General features: G+C 40.8%; 1 protein-coding gene across 2 annotated transcripts in view; it reads left to right on the top strand.

Moving 5' to 3' along the window:
• Positions 1-17,380, top strand: part of OGT (O-linked N-acetylglucosamine (GlcNAc) transferase) — a 30,247-nt gene extending 12,867 nt beyond the window's left edge. For both annotated transcript variants that reach the window (XM_074147881.1, XM_074147880.1), the window contains exons 6-22: positions 752-831; positions 2,241-2,436; positions 2,660-2,800; positions 3,024-3,124; positions 3,321-3,474; positions 3,576-3,677; positions 3,943-4,122; positions 5,366-5,524; positions 6,718-6,807; positions 8,734-8,859; positions 9,631-9,801; positions 9,935-10,051; positions 10,130-10,297; positions 12,264-12,416; positions 13,317-13,569; positions 14,929-15,052; positions 16,256-17,380. In XM_074147881.1, coding sequence (XP_074003982.1) covers positions 752-831; positions 2,241-2,436; positions 2,660-2,800; positions 3,024-3,124; positions 3,321-3,474; positions 3,576-3,677; positions 3,943-4,122; positions 5,366-5,524; positions 6,718-6,807; positions 8,734-8,859; positions 9,631-9,801; positions 9,935-10,051; positions 10,130-10,297; positions 12,264-12,416; positions 13,317-13,569; positions 14,929-15,052; positions 16,256-16,430 — 2,490 coding nt within the window. In that variant the 3' untranslated portion in view covers positions 16,431-17,380. The remainder of the gene's footprint in view (positions 1-751; positions 832-2,240; positions 2,437-2,659; positions 2,801-3,023; positions 3,125-3,320; positions 3,475-3,575; positions 3,678-3,942; positions 4,123-5,365; positions 5,525-6,717; positions 6,808-8,733; positions 8,860-9,630; positions 9,802-9,934; positions 10,052-10,129; positions 10,298-12,263; positions 12,417-13,316; positions 13,570-14,928; positions 15,053-16,255) is intronic.
• The last annotated feature ends 31 nt before the right edge of the window (positions 17,381-17,411 follow it).

Here is a 17,411-nt window from a genome sequence, read left to right as displayed (position 1 = left end):
GGTTTTCTTTTTTGTTTGGTTTTTTTTTTTTTTCCATTCTGTCTAGTTAGTGATAGATTTTAAAATATTTTAATTTGGAAGTAATAGTTTGCATGAGAGTATAATATGGAGTCTGGCCTGTCAAATACTCACATGTAGCTTATTGCTGCATCTGCTGTAACTTTAATGGTTGTTAAGTTTTTTGCATTTTATTAGCTTTGAAGGGAGTGAAAATGTTGGGTGGTTTTTTTGTTGTTAAATGGGTACTGAATTTTCCCTATATACGTGATATGTTTGCTCTTCTCTTGCTCTTGTGAAACTGTCTCTGTTTTCATGGGCTGCTGAAGTTTTACAATGCTGTCTTATTTTGCAGTAGATAAAGGATATGGATCAGTTTTTTTAGGGTTTTCTCCCCTAAAAACAAGCTAAAGGCAGCGTAGCATGGTTAGGCAGGAGTGTGAAGTATGATCCGCCTAACATGAAATAAATGTTGAACACTTTGTTCTGCAGTAGTTGCAACTGACTAGGTAAGCAAAGGAATAAATTTGAAGGTAGTGTATGATCTCGTTTCTACAGATAAATAACTTTGATACTCTGTGATTGATTTTTATAACTTCAGTTTTCCTTCCTTGCGTAGGTTATTGATAAAGTCTTAGATGCTTACAGATTTGGTTCGTCCAATTAAAAACAAACAAAACCCAAAAAACCTCAACTACTTTTCATAATGTTTTTGTGTCAATGCTCAAAACTCTTACTTCAAAAATATTTTCAGGCTGTAACACTTGACCCAAATTTTTTGGATGCTTACATCAATCTGGGAAATGTCCTGAAGGAGGCAAGGATATTTGACAGGTAAGCGGTTAAGTATTGTCACTCTGTCAGATGTATCAAGACACAGATTAGATTCCTCATGTAAACCTCTTTGGACAGTATAGCAAAGACTTCTGCTGTAAGCTAAGCAAGCAAATGGCTTTGAAATGCATACAGAGAAGGTTACTGGAACTAGAAATTTAAATCCTGTGGAAAGTATTCCTTTATGTTTAATAAAATGTTAAAAATGAGAGTTTCTGAAGATATTGATGAAAATGGACTTGAAATTAAGGCTGGGGAGGGATGAAGATAAGTCAAGTCTGAGAAAGGCTTGAACCCTTGAGTTCTTTGTTTTCATTATGTGATTCAGGACATAGTCTACAAGTGTTTCTCGTCTAACACTTTCCATGTAAGATGAGCTGAAATGTTGAAATTCAGCTAAGCATCTGATGGAATATTCCATGTTTGTTATGTGTTGAAATCATGTTATTACGTGGGGTTGTAGTACTGTTACGGTCTTTTTGAACTAACTTGTTTGAGACCTCTAATCTGATACATGAATCTTTTGTTTCTGGAAGAAGATCCAGGCTCTGATGTTAATATGTGGTGTACCATATCGCATCTGTTCCGTGGATTACAATTTCTGGTAGCTGTGGTTTGGGGCTCCAAATTTAATAAAAGCTTGCAGGGAACAGGTTAATTATTCTAACTAGTTTTGTTGCACACAGTGTAAATGATTCAGTGATTTCTGTTTTAACCACGAATTACTGAGCCAAGTGGGCGTATTTCCTCATTGTAGACTTGACATCACCTTCTTGAGAATTTACTTATTATATATACTATTGTGATTTTCCTAGAAATTGGATTTGGATACACCAGTCATTTATTCATATAGTCCTATAGGAGCGATAAAGATCTCACTTCTGAATGAAGTGAAGTTTGAAGTATAAGTAAAGTATGATACATGTGTTAGGTTAGTGAAGAGAATAAGGATGTAATAATATGATGCCATTTATATTGTTAGGGTTGAATAATAAACTGGGGAACAAATGGAGCAAAGGTCTCTTGCTTGTCCTAGTAATGAAGAGTGTTTAAAAAAAGTAGATGGAAGCTTTACTTTTTTTCCAGAAGAAATAAAGATCACTGTACAGCATCAGGTGGAAGGAAAACATTCCTGGCTTATGAAGTATTTCTTCTAGTCTGCCATTCATTACAGAATTCAGCCTCATTTTAAAATAACATGAATAATAATAATTCATCCTTTGATTGGGCTTTTAATTCAGGCAGTACTCTTCTGTGTGTTCGGTAACATCTTACAGGGCGGATGTGTGTGTGTTAGTAATACATATCCCTTGAAGTTTGTTTTTTAAAAATGTAGGTCATTTTTATGACCAAAGTAAATGTGATTACTGCTCTGTGGGTGATCGTTTACCTTCTTTTTCTTGTTTCAGAGCTGTAGCAGCTTATCTACGAGCCTTGAGTTTGAGTCCAAATCATGCCGTTGTGCATGGCAACCTTGCCTGTGTGTATTACGAGCAAGGATTAATAGACCTGGCAATAGACACCTACAGGAGGGCTATTGAACTGCAACCCCACTTCCCTGACGCTTACTGTAACCTGGCCAATGCCTTGAAGGAGAAAGGCAGTGTAAGGAGTACTTTTTTTCCTATTGAAAATTTTTAAATGTTTATTGTAGATACCAGATGTCACCAGCTTTATTAAAATGGGATGTTACCCTCAATTAGTCATAAGGAAAAATAATCCAGGGAATCTCCACTTTCAGCCTGTTACAAGTGATTCTATAATGACTTCTTGTAAACAGTGCTCTAACAAAAGTACTACCTTATTAACAGTATCCCTTTTTCTGAAGGTGGTAGAAGCAGAAGAATGCTACAATACAGCTCTTCGACTTTGTCCCACTCATGCAGATTCTCTCAACAACCTAGCAAACATCAAACGGGAACAGGGGAATATTGAAGAAGCTGTCCGTCTTTATCGAAAGGCTCTTGAGGTAGAGTTGAATGTGGTGAGGGAGAGGTGGGGAATTAAAGTTGGGAATGTGTAATGTGACATAGGGCTTTTTTTCCCCTCTTCGGTTGTAAGCAGAAGAAAGTCTGTTCAGAGACCTGTGTAATATAAAAAAAAGAGTAAGAAATGCACAAGTATTTTTTTTTTTTTTTTATATGGTCTACTTGGGGCATTTGAGAGACAGATTCTACTTCTTTTTCTTCCAGGTTTTTCCAGAGTTTGCTGCTGCACATTCAAATTTAGCAAGTGTCCTGCAACAGCAAGGAAAGTTACAGGAAGCTCTGATGCATTACAAAGAGGCTATTAGGTAAATGGATACTATCTGTGATAGTGCCAGCCTTTCCTAACAGCATGTGCCATACATTTCTACAGAAAGTGACTTACAGTAGCGTATTTTCATTCACATAGTTGCTTTGCAAACTAAAAAGTCTGGGTGAGAGTATGGTTCCTCGTTGGGGGAGGAGCTTTTATTCTTCATGACGTATATTATCTTTATTTCTCAGAATCAGCCCTACGTTTGCAGATGCTTATTCTAATATGGGAAATACTTTGAAGGAGATGCAGGATGTTCAAGGAGCTCTACAGTGCTACACCCGTGCCATTCAGATAAACCCAGCTTTTGCTGATGCCCACAGCAACCTGGCCTCTATTCACAAGGTAGCACATGCAAATGATTTGCTCTTAGAGCATGGCGGGGCACTATGAGTACTTACCCTGAGTATATTTTTATCTGCTGACTCATTTCTGTGTCTTTATAGGATTCAGGGAATATACCAGAAGCCATTGCCTCTTACCGCACTGCTCTGAAGCTGAAACCTGATTTCCCGGATGCCTACTGCAACTTGGCCCACTGTTTGCAGGTGAGGAAGATGAGGCTTTGATTGGAATTCTCAAGATTCCTCTGCAGGAGATGCTCAACCTCAACCAATCACTAATTTAAATGTAAAGAGCAGACTTAAGCCTTAAATCAGAAGGTTAGATTATACTTACAGTTGTCATCAACAGTAACTTCTGAAGTTCTAGCTTCCATTTTTGGAAGAAGCATTAGTTTCAACTTGTGAAATATTTGATATAGATCAAAGGAAGCTGTTGTCCTAATACTCTTTTAATTTTTCCTTTTTCTAGATTGTCTGTGACTGGACAGACTATGATGAGAGAATGAAGAAGCTGGTTAGCATTGTAGCTGATCAGCTGGAGAAAAACAGACTGCCTTCTGTCCATCCACACCATAGCATGCTGTATCCCCTTTCTCACAGTTTTAGGAAGGCTATTGCTGAGAGACATGGAAATCTGTGTTTGGACAAGGTAGGAGGTTTTGTATAGACCAGTTGTGATTGAAGTACTTTGTGGTTTTGCCTGTTCCCACTGAAAATCTAATACTTGCGTAGTTAGTATTAGGCTTTGTTCTGAGTCACATTTCCGAGTCACTGGTCTGTAGAGAGATAGGACATATAGCGTTACTCAGCTAGTTTTGCAAAGTATATGCAAGGGGCGTTTTTGAAAAGCAGAGTGAGTAAATCATTCTTTCCTGATAGTGAAACAGATCCAAGCAGCTGTGTGATAGTATTTCTCAAAATCCGGTCCTTTCCAGCATCTGTAGCACTTGGAACCTGACCTTGCTGTAGCGAATCCTTGCTGGAGCCTGTGAGCTTTGTGTTTGGCTTTGGGATTTCTAATTGCACTTGCTTAGTGGTGATGACAGCAATGTTGCAGGGACGATGCATCACAGTAGGAAGTACTGGAGCATTCATGTGATTCTGTTTTGGAGTGTTTTGTGTACGGTAGAATGGATTCTTCCAAAAACATACCTTCTCTTGCTGTAATTAACTGCATGTCGTTGCCATGAGACTGCACAGCACCTCAAGCTGCCGAGAGCGCAGTTGCAGTTAAAATTCCATGCAGCTTCTTTTTCTCTTCAACCATAGAGTCATAGCTGTTGACATGTGTGAATGTTGAGATGGACTGCTTGAGTGGGTTGCCATTATGATTGAAAACACGCTGTCAGCCAGTGGAAGGGTCTGGTGAGCTAATGGAAGGATCTCAGACTTGAGACAATAACACTGAGCTTTCAAACTAGCTTGTCTTAATAGCCTGGTAACCCTGTCAGTCCTAGTGACTACAAGCTGATGTCTGGGAAAGACAGTGACCATAAGAACAGAAAGCATGCTGTGGTGCTTCACAGGAAGGCTGTTCTAGTCACAAGTGGCTTGTAGTTTGAGAATTTCCTGGTCATAGCTCTGTGGTATCAGTATGTTCAATTATCAGGGGTGGAATACTTAAAAAAAGAAGAAAAAGCAGCAATGTCAACTTGCAGTGGTGATGGCTGAATGTAGGTACGTTACACCTCATAACACAGTTTGTGGACGTTACGCTTGGCTCTTATGGAATACATATAACGCAGGTTTGAAACAACAGATGCCCACAGGCCACTTACTTGAATGTGGGATAAGGCTAATTCTACAAACTCACAGCATTTTTTTTGTCCCTCTGTTAAGCGTTTAGTTTTGATTCCTGAGTTTACAAACAGTTGTGTGTGTTTTCTTGACAGATTAACGTTCTACACAAGCCGCCATATGAGCATCCCAAGGATTTGAAGGCCAGTGAAGGTCGACTTCGTATTGGCTACGTGAGCTCTGATTTTGGAAACCATCCAACCTCACACCTAATGCAGTCAATCCCTGGCATGCACAACCCAGACAAATTTGAGGTAAAAATATCAATGGCATGCTTAAAGCTTCAAAGACGGCTGTTTCTTTTTCTTGGTGCAGACAGGTAAACTAGGGAAGAGGGCAAATTTTTGTTTCTAGCTTTGGGGTTGTTTTGGGGTGGTTTTTTTGTTGTTAGTAGGCGCTTCTTTTTTTAATGGTTTGAAGAGTACTGCAGCCTGAGTCATCCTCCTTTACCAATGTGAAGTGTTACTTAGAAGATAGGCTGATTAGATACCTGTCCTTAGAATTACTGTAGGTAGGATTTGTGGCCCGTGGAAAACTTTTTTAACCTTCAGCAGCCGTTCCTTGGGTAGATGTGTTTCAACATCAAGCTACTACTGCCTGGTTACTTCTGATTTACAAATATGTATGGTTTTTATTCAGTCTCTGCTGCTATTTTTTTTCACATGTATTTTTCTCTGGGGTACCTGAATCACTAACATGAGCTTCAGATTGACTTGGCTACAGCTTTTTCAAAAGGAAATTATATGCTACGCTTACTGCAGAAGGAACATACACAACTTAGCAATGCTAAAGACAGTCACATCTATATTTGTTCTCTATTCTTTTACTAAAACCATGCTTTTGTCCTGCAAGATAGTAAATTCTCTGCATGTTGTTTCTATTTGTTTTATATCTAAATGTGCTGGGTTAACTAAAGATGCCTGTTTACATAACGTGTCAACCTTGAGTTTCTTGGACATACGTGCAGTTTCTTAATTGGAGAGAACTAGTCACTGTTTAAAGGATCTTTTTATAAGCTTCCCCAAGGCTTAGCTTGTCTTTTCAACCTGAGTCATAATTATGATTCTTGCTAATTGCAAATTCAAAGGTGTCTTGTGAAAGGTGTTCTTAGAGAAGTTAATGCTTATGCAATTCCATTTGTTAAAATTACTTTTCCTTACACTGATGAGAACATTGTGTATATGTCTATGTGAGATGCAATGCTGTACTCTAGCACCAGAACTGAATAAAACTGAGTGGGACATGGTGCAAATGTGTCAAATAGCCAGTGCCCCCCCCCTTTTACTTCTTTCTCAAATGATAAATGACACAGGAAAAAAATACAACGTGTATGAAACTAGATGTAATTTTGCTCGTGTAATTTAAAATTGCAATACCACGTCTTATAGGAAAGTTGTTTTGTTGGCAGTTGTTGCGGATACTTGATTTTTGGTGCCTCACATTCTAGGTATTCTGTTACGCTCTGAGTCCTGATGATGGTACAAACTTCCGTGTAAAAGTGATGGCTGAAGCAAATCATTTCATTGACTTATCTCAGGTGAGCTTTTTTGATGCACTGATACCTTTTAGCAAACCTGAATGAAGGACGAGATCAACCTGTAGTTTGAGGTTTTTAGTTGCAGTCATTTCTTGAATTAGGCTGATGTTAGTCTTGGGAATTTTGCAGTTTGTAGAGGCATTGGCGTTATGCCTTACCTGGGTTGCAGGTGATTATTAAAAAGTAATAATAATTAGCAATATTGAATAACTGTTCTGTTAGCTGTTAAGATAATAGTAATACCTAAATATCACCGATAAGTCAAGATGCCACAACTGCAACTATATTTAAGCTCGCTTTACTCCAGTGAAGCAGGGCAGAGGATTATTGGGGGGATTTTTGTGCCTCTATCGAAAGGCTGTTTTGATAAAGTTTACAGGTGGTTTAGATTTGGTTGGTTTTGGTTTTTTTTAAGTTCCATGTGAAAACTGATGGGGATTTCAGTAGACATAGAAGTCAAGGAGTTGTTATACTACCTCAAGATACCTTGCAAAACCCTAAAGCAACATGGGATAATCAGTGTACATTAATAACGGAACTGGATCGGCACCTGGATAGTCGCAGTTTTACCTGTCATCCACATTAGGTGATGGGTAAAACTTGCATGTAGCATTTAAACTCATCATGATGTTCAGAATCTGCTCTCATATTTAAGGGCGATAAATTGGTATCAGCAGGATTCTCTTTGAGATGGACTTGGCAAAGCTGATCCCTTAAAACGTTCCTTTAGAATAATGAGTGTCAGTTATGCTTGTGGAAAGCCATCGCCCCCCCAGCTTTTGCAGCTGTGAATGTTGAAAACCCTTGGTCATGGTAAAACAGGGCAGCAATTTGGTATTTGTTGTTGCACTTAACAGCTATGTAGGAAATATTCTTTCCTTTGTCCAGAGCGATACACTGAGTTTTCTTATTTAAAATTCTTGAGGCGTCAAACTCGTGTTTTTAGATTACAGTGCAACTCTTAGAGATTTGTACGTGGGGGTCAAACGAGTAGGAATGGTTTGTTGTGATGTGTGGCATTAGCAGTGTAACTTACTGGAAGTTAAACTAAGATGGGATCTCAGATTGTTGTCGCTCAGGGATATAACCGCCTAAGTGCATGCATTTACCCTGCTATAAAATGTGAAGTAACTTTCCCTTTTTACACAAATGAAGTACTTTCATGGTGCATAATAATGGTAGAGTGAGTCAGCATTAGCGCAGAATAGTTAATTGGCTTGCTCTTGATCTTCAGTTTGAAGTAATTCTCTGTATGACCTTAGTTTGGGAATCTACCACTTGTGCTACGTGAGCTCTGACCATTAATTAGCCTTACAGGAGTGGTGGTGGTGGGGCTGGTCTGGTTTGTATAGCCTCAGTTTCTAGCCTCTGGGTTTTTGTTTTACTGCTACTAAACTAGAGACATCTATCAAATATTTTTTTTTATCTGCTTTAGGTGGTGACTAATTATTTCATTAATGCTTTGAGGAATTTAAAAATGTTGAAAATTGTTTACCTTTCAGTATTAGACAGGAAGAGACACATTGTAATTTCCAAGGCTTTGCTGTTCTTGAAAGTCATTGGTAATACCTCGTGTGAAGTTCCGCTCTTCTTTGGTTTTGATTCAGCTGAGGACTGAAGCAGTTTCTTGTGGGGTTCATTTGTGATATTTTTCTGCATGACGTGCTGAGCTTGGCAACATGAGATATCACTTCACTGTGTCTAGAAAATATATGTTTTTCTTAACTTCAGCAGGTTTGGGGTTTTTTTTGATTGAATTGAGGACTTAAATCTCGTCACTCCTGGTTTTACAGAAGTTTTAAGTCTCACCTAAATTAAATTATGCAGTGGACATTTATCTGTTGGTACACTGATGACTAACCACACTTATTACTGAAAGACTGAAAACAAAAATAACTTTTATTTATGTATTTATTTATTCTTCAGATACCATGTAATGGAAAAGCAGCAGACCGCATCCATCAGGATGGGATACACATTCTCATCAACATGAATGGTTACACCAAAGGAGCCCGAAATGAATTATTTGCCCTGAGACCAGCACCTATTCAGGTAACTAAGTTAGAGGTCTCTGTATCTCCAGAAAACCCACTTGTGAGTAGGAAGAGTTTCTGTTTGTCTTCTGGCAGAGCGGAAAAAGCGTTGAAGGCTCGTGTTGAACAGTAAGCAAGAGTTTTTAGGGCTTAGCGTATGTGAGGCGAATAGGTTCATTCTGTTGAAGCAGAGCGGTTTGTTTGGGTGGTTTTTTTGAATGTGCTTTATGGGGAGTTGAATGTCCTGAAAGAGAACTCCTGAATTCTGTGAAGTTCCTGTATACCACTGGCTCTCGTGCATTAGTGAGAACAAAGAAAGGATATCTAAAGCAGTTGCAGAAATGAGTTGTTGCATTTTAATCTCTTCAAGCTTAGTGAAATTCTAGTTGGAATAAGTCAGGATTAATGTCAAAGTTTGTTGGTTTTTTTTGACTAAGGATTTTCTAAAATGCCTATGGAAAGAGAATGGGAGAAGCCTGAACCGGAGACACTCTAGGCTATGGTAGTTGTCTTAGCTAAGAGAAGCTGTAGTCACTGATGGTTGGTATTCTGGCTGTACCTGCATATAGTTTGGCCTTTTGCTTGAGGGATCAATTTTAGAACATCCTTGAACTGTTTACTGTCTTGGTACTGCAAATTTGGGGTTAGTGGTTGCTCTTCAGTTGATAAAGCACAAGAAGGAACTTGAATCTGCAAGTGGAAAATTTAACTTAAAATGCATTGATTTTTAGCTTCCTTTATTTTTGCAATAAACCTGGGACTGGAACCTTGCTTGCTTTTTTTTTTTTAGGCGATGTGGCTAGGGTATCCTGGAACCAGTGGGGCATTGTTCATGGATTATATCATCACAGATAAAGAAACTTCCCCAGTTGAGGTGGCTGAGCAATATTCAGAGAAATTGGCTTACATGCCAAACACTTTCTTTATCGGAGACCATGCCAACATGTTCCCCCATCTGAAGGTACGTAGGAAGATAGGTCAAGAAAAGTAGGTGTTTTCCATAGCTACCTTTATAAACTGGTGCTTAGTATAGTACTTGGTAAGGGATCTTGAAACTTTTCTAAAACTGTTCTGTTGTTTGTTTTGTTTAACAGAAAAAAGCAGTCATTGATTTCAAGTCCAATGGTCATATTTATGATAACAGAATTGTTTTGAATGGCATTGACTTGAAGGCTTTCCTTGACAGCCTCCCTGATGTCAAGATTGTTAAGGTGAGACCTTACTCCTCTGTGTTCAGTCTTAGGGACTGAAGCTGGTGCTTTCTCTCATGCTTATGTGATTTATCTTAGATGAAGTGTCCTGACAGTTGTGATAATGCGGATGGCAATGCTGCCCTCAGTATGCCGGTCATTCCCATGAACACAATTGCAGAAGCTGTGATTGAGATGATTAATCGTGGGCAAATTCAGATAACTATCAATGGATTCAACATCAGTAATGGATTAGCAACTACTCAGGTGAGGCGCTTCAGATCACTGTTCTCTTGAGGTTTATGTTATATCTGTGTGTTTTCACGTAACAAGGAAGAGAAACCTCCAAGTATATGTGTGTCTTCCATCACGTTGATTTGTTTATTTCTCATACTGAAGGAAACTCAGAAATGTGTTATAAGCCACAGATGTACTGGAAGATGATCTTTTCTCCTGAAGATAGAGGGGGTAAAGTCCAAATAGAGGTATCTAAAGTCCAAATAAATTTAGTCTTGTTGCGTAAAGTAGACACTTCCTTGTCCAGAATTTGAAGGCTTTGCTTATTGCCTGCAGATTTGCTCGTTGCTTGCAGCCTACAGGGCGCTTGTGAGCAGTTACCCAGTTTCAGTAGTGTTTTTACTTTGCAAAAAAACTTGCTGGGTTGTATTACGGGGTTGGCAAAGTTACTCCACAGTATCTCAACAGTATTTATTAATCTTCTTACATCTTTCTGAACTATGCACTGTGCCACCACCTCTTGGTGCTTAACAGTTCGTGGGATTTTGGTAATAGTGACAGTTACTGGTTTTGTTCAATAATTCTTCCTTTGCAGAACAGTTCTTTTTAAAGATAACCACGGTTCAACATTTTCGTAACTCTTTTGACTTGTGAATTTTATTCAGTTGACAATCCTTCAAGAGACTCTTTTATGTCATTTTATGAGACCTTTTGTTATCACTGCTCTATCCATAATCTCATGCCTTGGTTTCTTTTTATGAGTTCTTTTGTTCACAGCTGAAACTTCCCTTTAAGTTGGAAATAGGTTATGTCTTAGTTTGCTCAGTAAGCTTTATTAGCATTTTCTTCTGAAATCGTTGTCCCCTGAGAAGAATAGAGAATTCTTGTCTTAGCACTCCACCACCAAGATGAAACAGCCTAAGCTCTATCGGTGCACTTTTAAAGCAGGATTTCTATCTCTTGATTGCACTAGTATAACCCTTCTTCGTGCTTGTTCTAATTTGATAGCGGCTACTTTTGGGCATAGGTCGACAAGAACTGCGCATTGTGTTTTTGTGGTATCCTCAGTGACCAGGATAAGTAGCACACTTATGAAATTTTGTTGAACCAAATTATATCGTGCATCTTCTAACAGAGTCAGTGATGGTGAGGCATTGTCATTCAAGTCAAGTTTGTCAACAGTACGCTTACTTTTGCTGGCCACGCTGCCCCTAAGCTAAATTTTAAATATATATGTAAAAGATACATAAAAAGAAAAAGGCTTTAACTACCAGTTTTGCTCTATCTGTACTGATGTTTTTAGCTTTGATTCCACCATTGTCTGTCAATATTTAAAAAAAAAAAAAAATTAAAAATCATACTTCCATTTTACTAATCCTCAAGACTCTTGCATGGTGTTCCGATTATCCCAACTTCATCCTCTGCTGGTGCTTATTAGCATATTCCTGTTCTTTGTGAAGGCTGTAAGATATGTTGTTTTTTGAAAGTCCGTTAGTAACTCTTCCAGCCTAATTTTCAGCATTTCCCATTATTTCCGTGTCAGCTAGTTCCTGACAGTTCATCGCTTACATGTTCTTCTGTCTTCAGTCTTGACTCTGTTCTGTGCCTGTTGTCTTTTATCTTAAAAAAACCAACCAAACCAATGAAAAAAGAAAACAAAAACAACCCCCCCCCAAAAAGCAAACCACAGAAAACTAAACAAACCCCTTTGTTTTCTACATACTGTTTTATTCTTCCTTGAAGTCTTAATTTCAGTGTTTTGTGCCTTGGTCGGTGCTACATTGTGGCACCTGCAAGCGTGTATGCATACCACTTAAATTCTTGTTTTATGGGTAAGTAAACTATTTTGGTTTCGTATAATAAAACCAAAGATACACCTCCAGAAAATTAGGATGCTAACAAATGTTGCAGTGGGTCTCGGGACAATTTCGCAGGGCTTGTTTCCTGCAATGTCAGTGTTCCAATAGCTGAGTGGTTTGTTTTTCCTTTTCTTTAGATTAACAACAAAGCAGCAACTGGCGAAGAAGTTCCACGAACTATCATTGTTACTACCCGTTCACAGTATGGCTTACCAGAGGATGCTGTAGTGTACTGTAACTTTAATCAGCTGTATAAGATTGATCCTTCCACTTTACAGATGTGGGCTAATGTGAGTATCTGTATCTAACAGGAAATCTAAAGTCAGACTCAGGGAACGTAGCTGTTCTGTTCAAGTTAGCTGAAACTTTGTACAAGTTAAAACCGCGACTGTTCTGTGGGAAACATTGACCCTGAGCTGTTTGAATCCTTACAGTGCTTATGGTGCAAGACCAAGTTAAGACTTGGTCTTAACAGAATATAGAATTTTTTAGATTGATTTCATTGTGCTTCCAGCCAGTGAAAATTTGATCTTGGACAGCTTTAAATGTGCTGGTACTCCAGTGTGAAATAAGTTTGGTATTCCCTAGTCTGCAGAATTAAGTGCAGAATTTGCCTTGGCGTCTTGTAGATTAATAGATCTGATGGTGGTGAGACCCTGGCCCAGGTTGCCCAGAGAAACCTGTGGCTGCCCCATCCCTGGAGGGGTTCAAGGCCAGGTTGGATGGGGCTTGGAGCAACCTGGTTGCATCCAGAGGGTTGGAACTGGATGGTCTTTAAGGTCCCTTGCAATTCTAACCATTTTATGATTCTATGAGCACTGAGCGTCTGTATCAAGGTCCAGTTTATATAGTGTATTGCTGAGAGTTACTTGAGTGATTTTTTTTTTTTTTTTTATATATTCCATAGAATGAGCCTATAAATAAATGAGATAATAAGTTTCAAGATTTACTCTCTAAGCTCTATGAACTATTGCTTGGAGTTGCTGTATCTTTCAGTGGGATTAGGAATGCAACCCTAGTTATCCCACTTGAAATGGTGAGCTGTTGTTTTCCTCCTCTATAGCTCAGAAGATTAAAGTATTGAATGATTATGCCTTTTGCGTCATTTCGGTACGTGGAAATTTCTTGTTTGGAAAAGGAAATGTTTCTGACCAAACTTTCTGTAATGGATTTCTTTGTTGTTGTTATAGATCCTAAAAAGAGTTCCGAACAGCGTGCTCTGGCTGCTACGTTTCCCAGCTGTAGGAGAACCTAATATTCAGCAATACGCACAAAACCTGGGTCTTTCCCAAAACCGAATCATCTTTTCTCCTGTTGCCCCCAAAGAAGAACATGTGAGGAGAGGGCAATTGGCTGATGTCTGTCTAGACACTCCACTTTGCAATGGGCACACAACTGGGATGGATGTTCTCTGGGCTGGGACTCCCATGGTCACTATGCCAGGTAACGGAGCGGGGAATCTACGTACAACAGATGGGTTTGAATATTATTAATTTTTAATAACAAACATGGATGGATGAGGAGAAGGCAGTGGATGTTGTCTACCTTGACTTCAGCAAGGCTTTTGACACAGTCTCCCACAGCATCCTCATAGGTGAGCTTAGGAAGTGTGGGTTACAGGAATGGACAGTGAGGTGGATTGAAAACTGGCTGAAAGACAGAGCTCGGAGGGTTGTGATTAGGGGCACAGAATCTAGTTGGAGGTCCATAACAAGTGGTGTTCCCCAGGGGTGAGTATTGGCTCCAGTCCTCTTCAGTATTTTCATCAATGACCTGGATGAAGGTACCCTCAGCAAGTTTGCTGATGACATAACACTGGGAGGGGTGGCTGACCAGAAGGCTGTGCCGCCGTACAGCAAGACCTGGACAGGCTGGAGAGCTGGGCAGAGAGGAACCTGATGAAATTCAACAAGGGCAAGTGTAGGGTGCTGCACCTGGGGAGGAAGAACCCCCTGCACAGGTTGGGGGCTGACCTGCTGGAGAGCAGCTCTGAGGAGAAAGACCTGGGAGTCCTGGTGGACAACATGATGACCATGAGCCAGCAATGTGCCCTTGTGGCCGAGAAGGCCAATGGCATCCTGGGGTACATCAAGAAGAGCATTGCCAGCAGGTCGAGGGAGGTCATCTTCCACCTCTGCTCTGCCTCCGGGAAGACCTCATCTGGAGCACTGGGTCCAGTTCTGGGCTCCCCAGTTCAAGAAGGACAGGGAACTGCTGGAGAGGGTACAGCAGAGGGCTACAAAGATGATGAGGGGCCTGGAGCATCTCTCTTAGGAGGAAAGGCTGAGGGACTTGGGTCTGTTTAGTTAGAGAAGAGAAGGCTGAGGGGGGATCTGATCAACGCCTATAAATACTTAAAGGGTGGGTGTCAGGAGGATGGGGCCAATCTTTTTTCAGTGGTGCCCGGTGACGGGACAAGAGGGAATGGGCATATGCTTGAACACAGGAAGTTCCCTCTAAACATGAGGAGGAACTTCTTTCCTGTGAGGGTGGCAGAGCCCTGGAAGAGGCTGCCCAGAGAGGTGGTGGAGTCTCCTTCTCTGGAGACATTCAAACCCCGCCTGGACACGTTCCTGTGCAACCTGCTCTGGGTGGACCTGCTGTGGCAGAGGGTTGGACTGGATGATCTCCAGAGGTCCCTTCCAACCCAACAGCATTCTGTGATTCTGTAACAGAAAGCCCAACAAACTTTGTTGCCTCTTGTAGAAGCAGAGCGAAAGTAACTCATACTCTGCAACATGTTACTTGAGAAGCTTACTCCTGATAACAATTTATATTTTTTTATGGCTTGCTTTTTTTCAGGCGAGACTCTTGCATCCCGAGTTGCCGCCTCCCAGCTTACTTGCCTGGGTTGTCTTGAGCTCATTGCCAAAAGTAGACAGGAGTACGAGGATATCGCTGTGAAACTGGGAACTGACCTGGAATAGTAAGTAACCTTGTACTGTGTAACGTGACAGCAAGAGTGTAAATGCTGAGACATAGCAGTAGTTTTAATCTTGCGGGTATTTTAATATTTAAACTGGCTGGGCAACCCTCATCTAGAGGTTTATTGTCTTGCAGTTCACTCAGCTTCAGCTTTTACAGTGAACTAAATAGCGCTCCAAGTTGAGTAATAATGCTACCTCTTCTGAAGAAATTGCTCCTGTGCGGGCTCTTAACTGGTAAAAAGTACGATACAGTTCACCTTTTGTTCTTCTTAAATTGAAGATTAAGCAGTTTGTCACTCGCTGCAAGTTAAAACCGTGCTGTAGTAAGTTGCCACAGGACAGATAATGCAGCGTTTGATGCGTTTGTGTCACAGCTGTGCTGAGTTGAAGTGGTCGTGGTGGTCTGTGTCAGAAATGATCACAGAATCTTCATGGTTGGAAAGGACCTCTGAGATCACCGAGTCCAACCAAACACACACCAAAAAAAAACCCTACAATCTCGGGCACTAGAGCACGCCCTGAAGTGCCACGTCTACACACTTCTTAAATACCTCCAGGGATGGCGACTCCACCACCTCCCTGGGCAGGCTGTTCCAGTGCCTGACAACTCTCTCATCCTAATATCTAATCTAAACCTCCCCTGCTGCAACTTCAGACCATTTCCTCTGGTCCTGTTGTTATTCCCTTGGGAGAAGAGGCCAACCCCCGCCTCTCTACACCCTCCTTTCAGGGAGTTGTAGAGGGCAATGAGGTCCCCCCTCAGCCTCCTCTCCTCCAAACTAAACATGCCCAGTTCCCTCAGCCTCTCCTCGTATGACTTGCTCTCCAGACCCCTCACCAGCTTGGTGGCTCTCCTCTGGACACGCTCCAGCAGCTCAATGTCCTTCCTGTAGTGAGGGGCCCAGAACTGAACACAGCCCTCGAGGTGAGGCCTCACCAGTTGCCCAGTACAGAGGCACCATCACTGCCCTGCTCCTGCTGGCCACGCTGTTCCTGATACAGGCCAGGATGCCGTTGGCCTTCTTGGCCAATAATGATGGGGGGATGACAGAGCAATAGGAATTTGGTGGAAGTGGGAGAGCAGGTATTTTTGAAAGAGTTGTTTGGGCAGTTCTGGGTTAGCTGAAAATAGTACATTTCCAAAGTAAACAGTATTACCGAGTGTTTGGAACCTCTAATGACTGCTTTAACTCTTTTCGTAGCCTGAAAAAAATACGTGGCAAAGTCTGGAAGCAGAGAATATCCAGTCCTTTGTTCAACACAAAACAGTACACAATGGACCTGGAGCGGCTTTATCTTCAGATGTGGGATCACTACGCTGCTGGCAACAAACCGGACCACATGATTAAGCCAGTTGAGGCCAGCGAGTCCGCATGAAGGAGGGCTTCTGTGTGCCCACCCCAGAACTCTCCAGGAACTGAGCCTCTCAAACACTTCTGCAGAGATGATGAGCTAAAAACTGTGCATTTCTACTTAATCTGCCTGGTACTCTGTGGCTGAAGTAATACACGATGGTGATTAAAGCACAGCCAGACTTATTTCTTGCATGATAGGGAAAGACTCTATAGAGCCTGGGATCCTTTTATTCCATGAGGAATTTGAGTGGGATTGAGCCGTGTACACGTGAGCCAGTGTGTGTGAGTGACATAGTGGTTGCTGGGGGAAGTCTGAACTGCCCAACCAATTATGTTTTCATGGATTGATTTAATCTTCCTACGAATCTCTCTCCTTTTATGTGGATTGGGAACTGGAGCATTTTAACGTTTGATTTTTTTTTTTTTTTTTTTTTTTGGGTACTCCTGTTGGTAGATGTGTGGTTCTCCCATGACGAGATTTCCGGCTAACGAGTGTTGCTCCCTGCATTAATTTCTAAACTGTGTGGACTGAAAGGGCATATTTGCTGGTGTAGTCTTTTTTTTATAGGTTTTATAAACCACTTAAGCCTATATCAGCCTTTTAATGTTTGACGTCTGTTTTGGGGCTCTGTAACGTGTTGGTTTAGATAAGGACTCGGGGAGGGGGGAGGGAAGGGGGGGTTTGTTTCTTTCTAAGCTTCTCCACTGAGTCGCTAATTGGCTCCTGAGGGCAGCTCCTGCTCTGTTGGAAAAACCACATTTGATTTGAAATTAATCTTCCCCACAAGTGTTTGAGGTAAACACAAACTGGTGCCAAATACAGATCTTTCAGGAATGATTGTTAATTATGTATAGAGGTGCAGTCCTAGGTACTGTAGGAAAGACTTTAAACACAAAAAACAAACAAAAAAAAAAAAAAAGAAAAAAAAAAATAAATAAATAAAGCTTTGGTTTGCCACTTTGACTGCTCAGACCAGTGTTTGCACCTTTTCTGCCCCCTCTT

The sequence above is a fragment of the Numenius arquata genome, chromosome 5, assembly GCF_964106895.1.
Source record: "Numenius arquata chromosome 5, bNumArq3.hap1.1, whole genome shotgun sequence".
NCBI lineage: Eukaryota > Metazoa > Chordata > Aves > Charadriiformes > Scolopacidae > Numenius > Numenius arquata.
The sequence above is the reverse complement of the archived record's forward strand: the minus strand, read 5'-3'. Positions and strand labels throughout refer to the sequence as shown.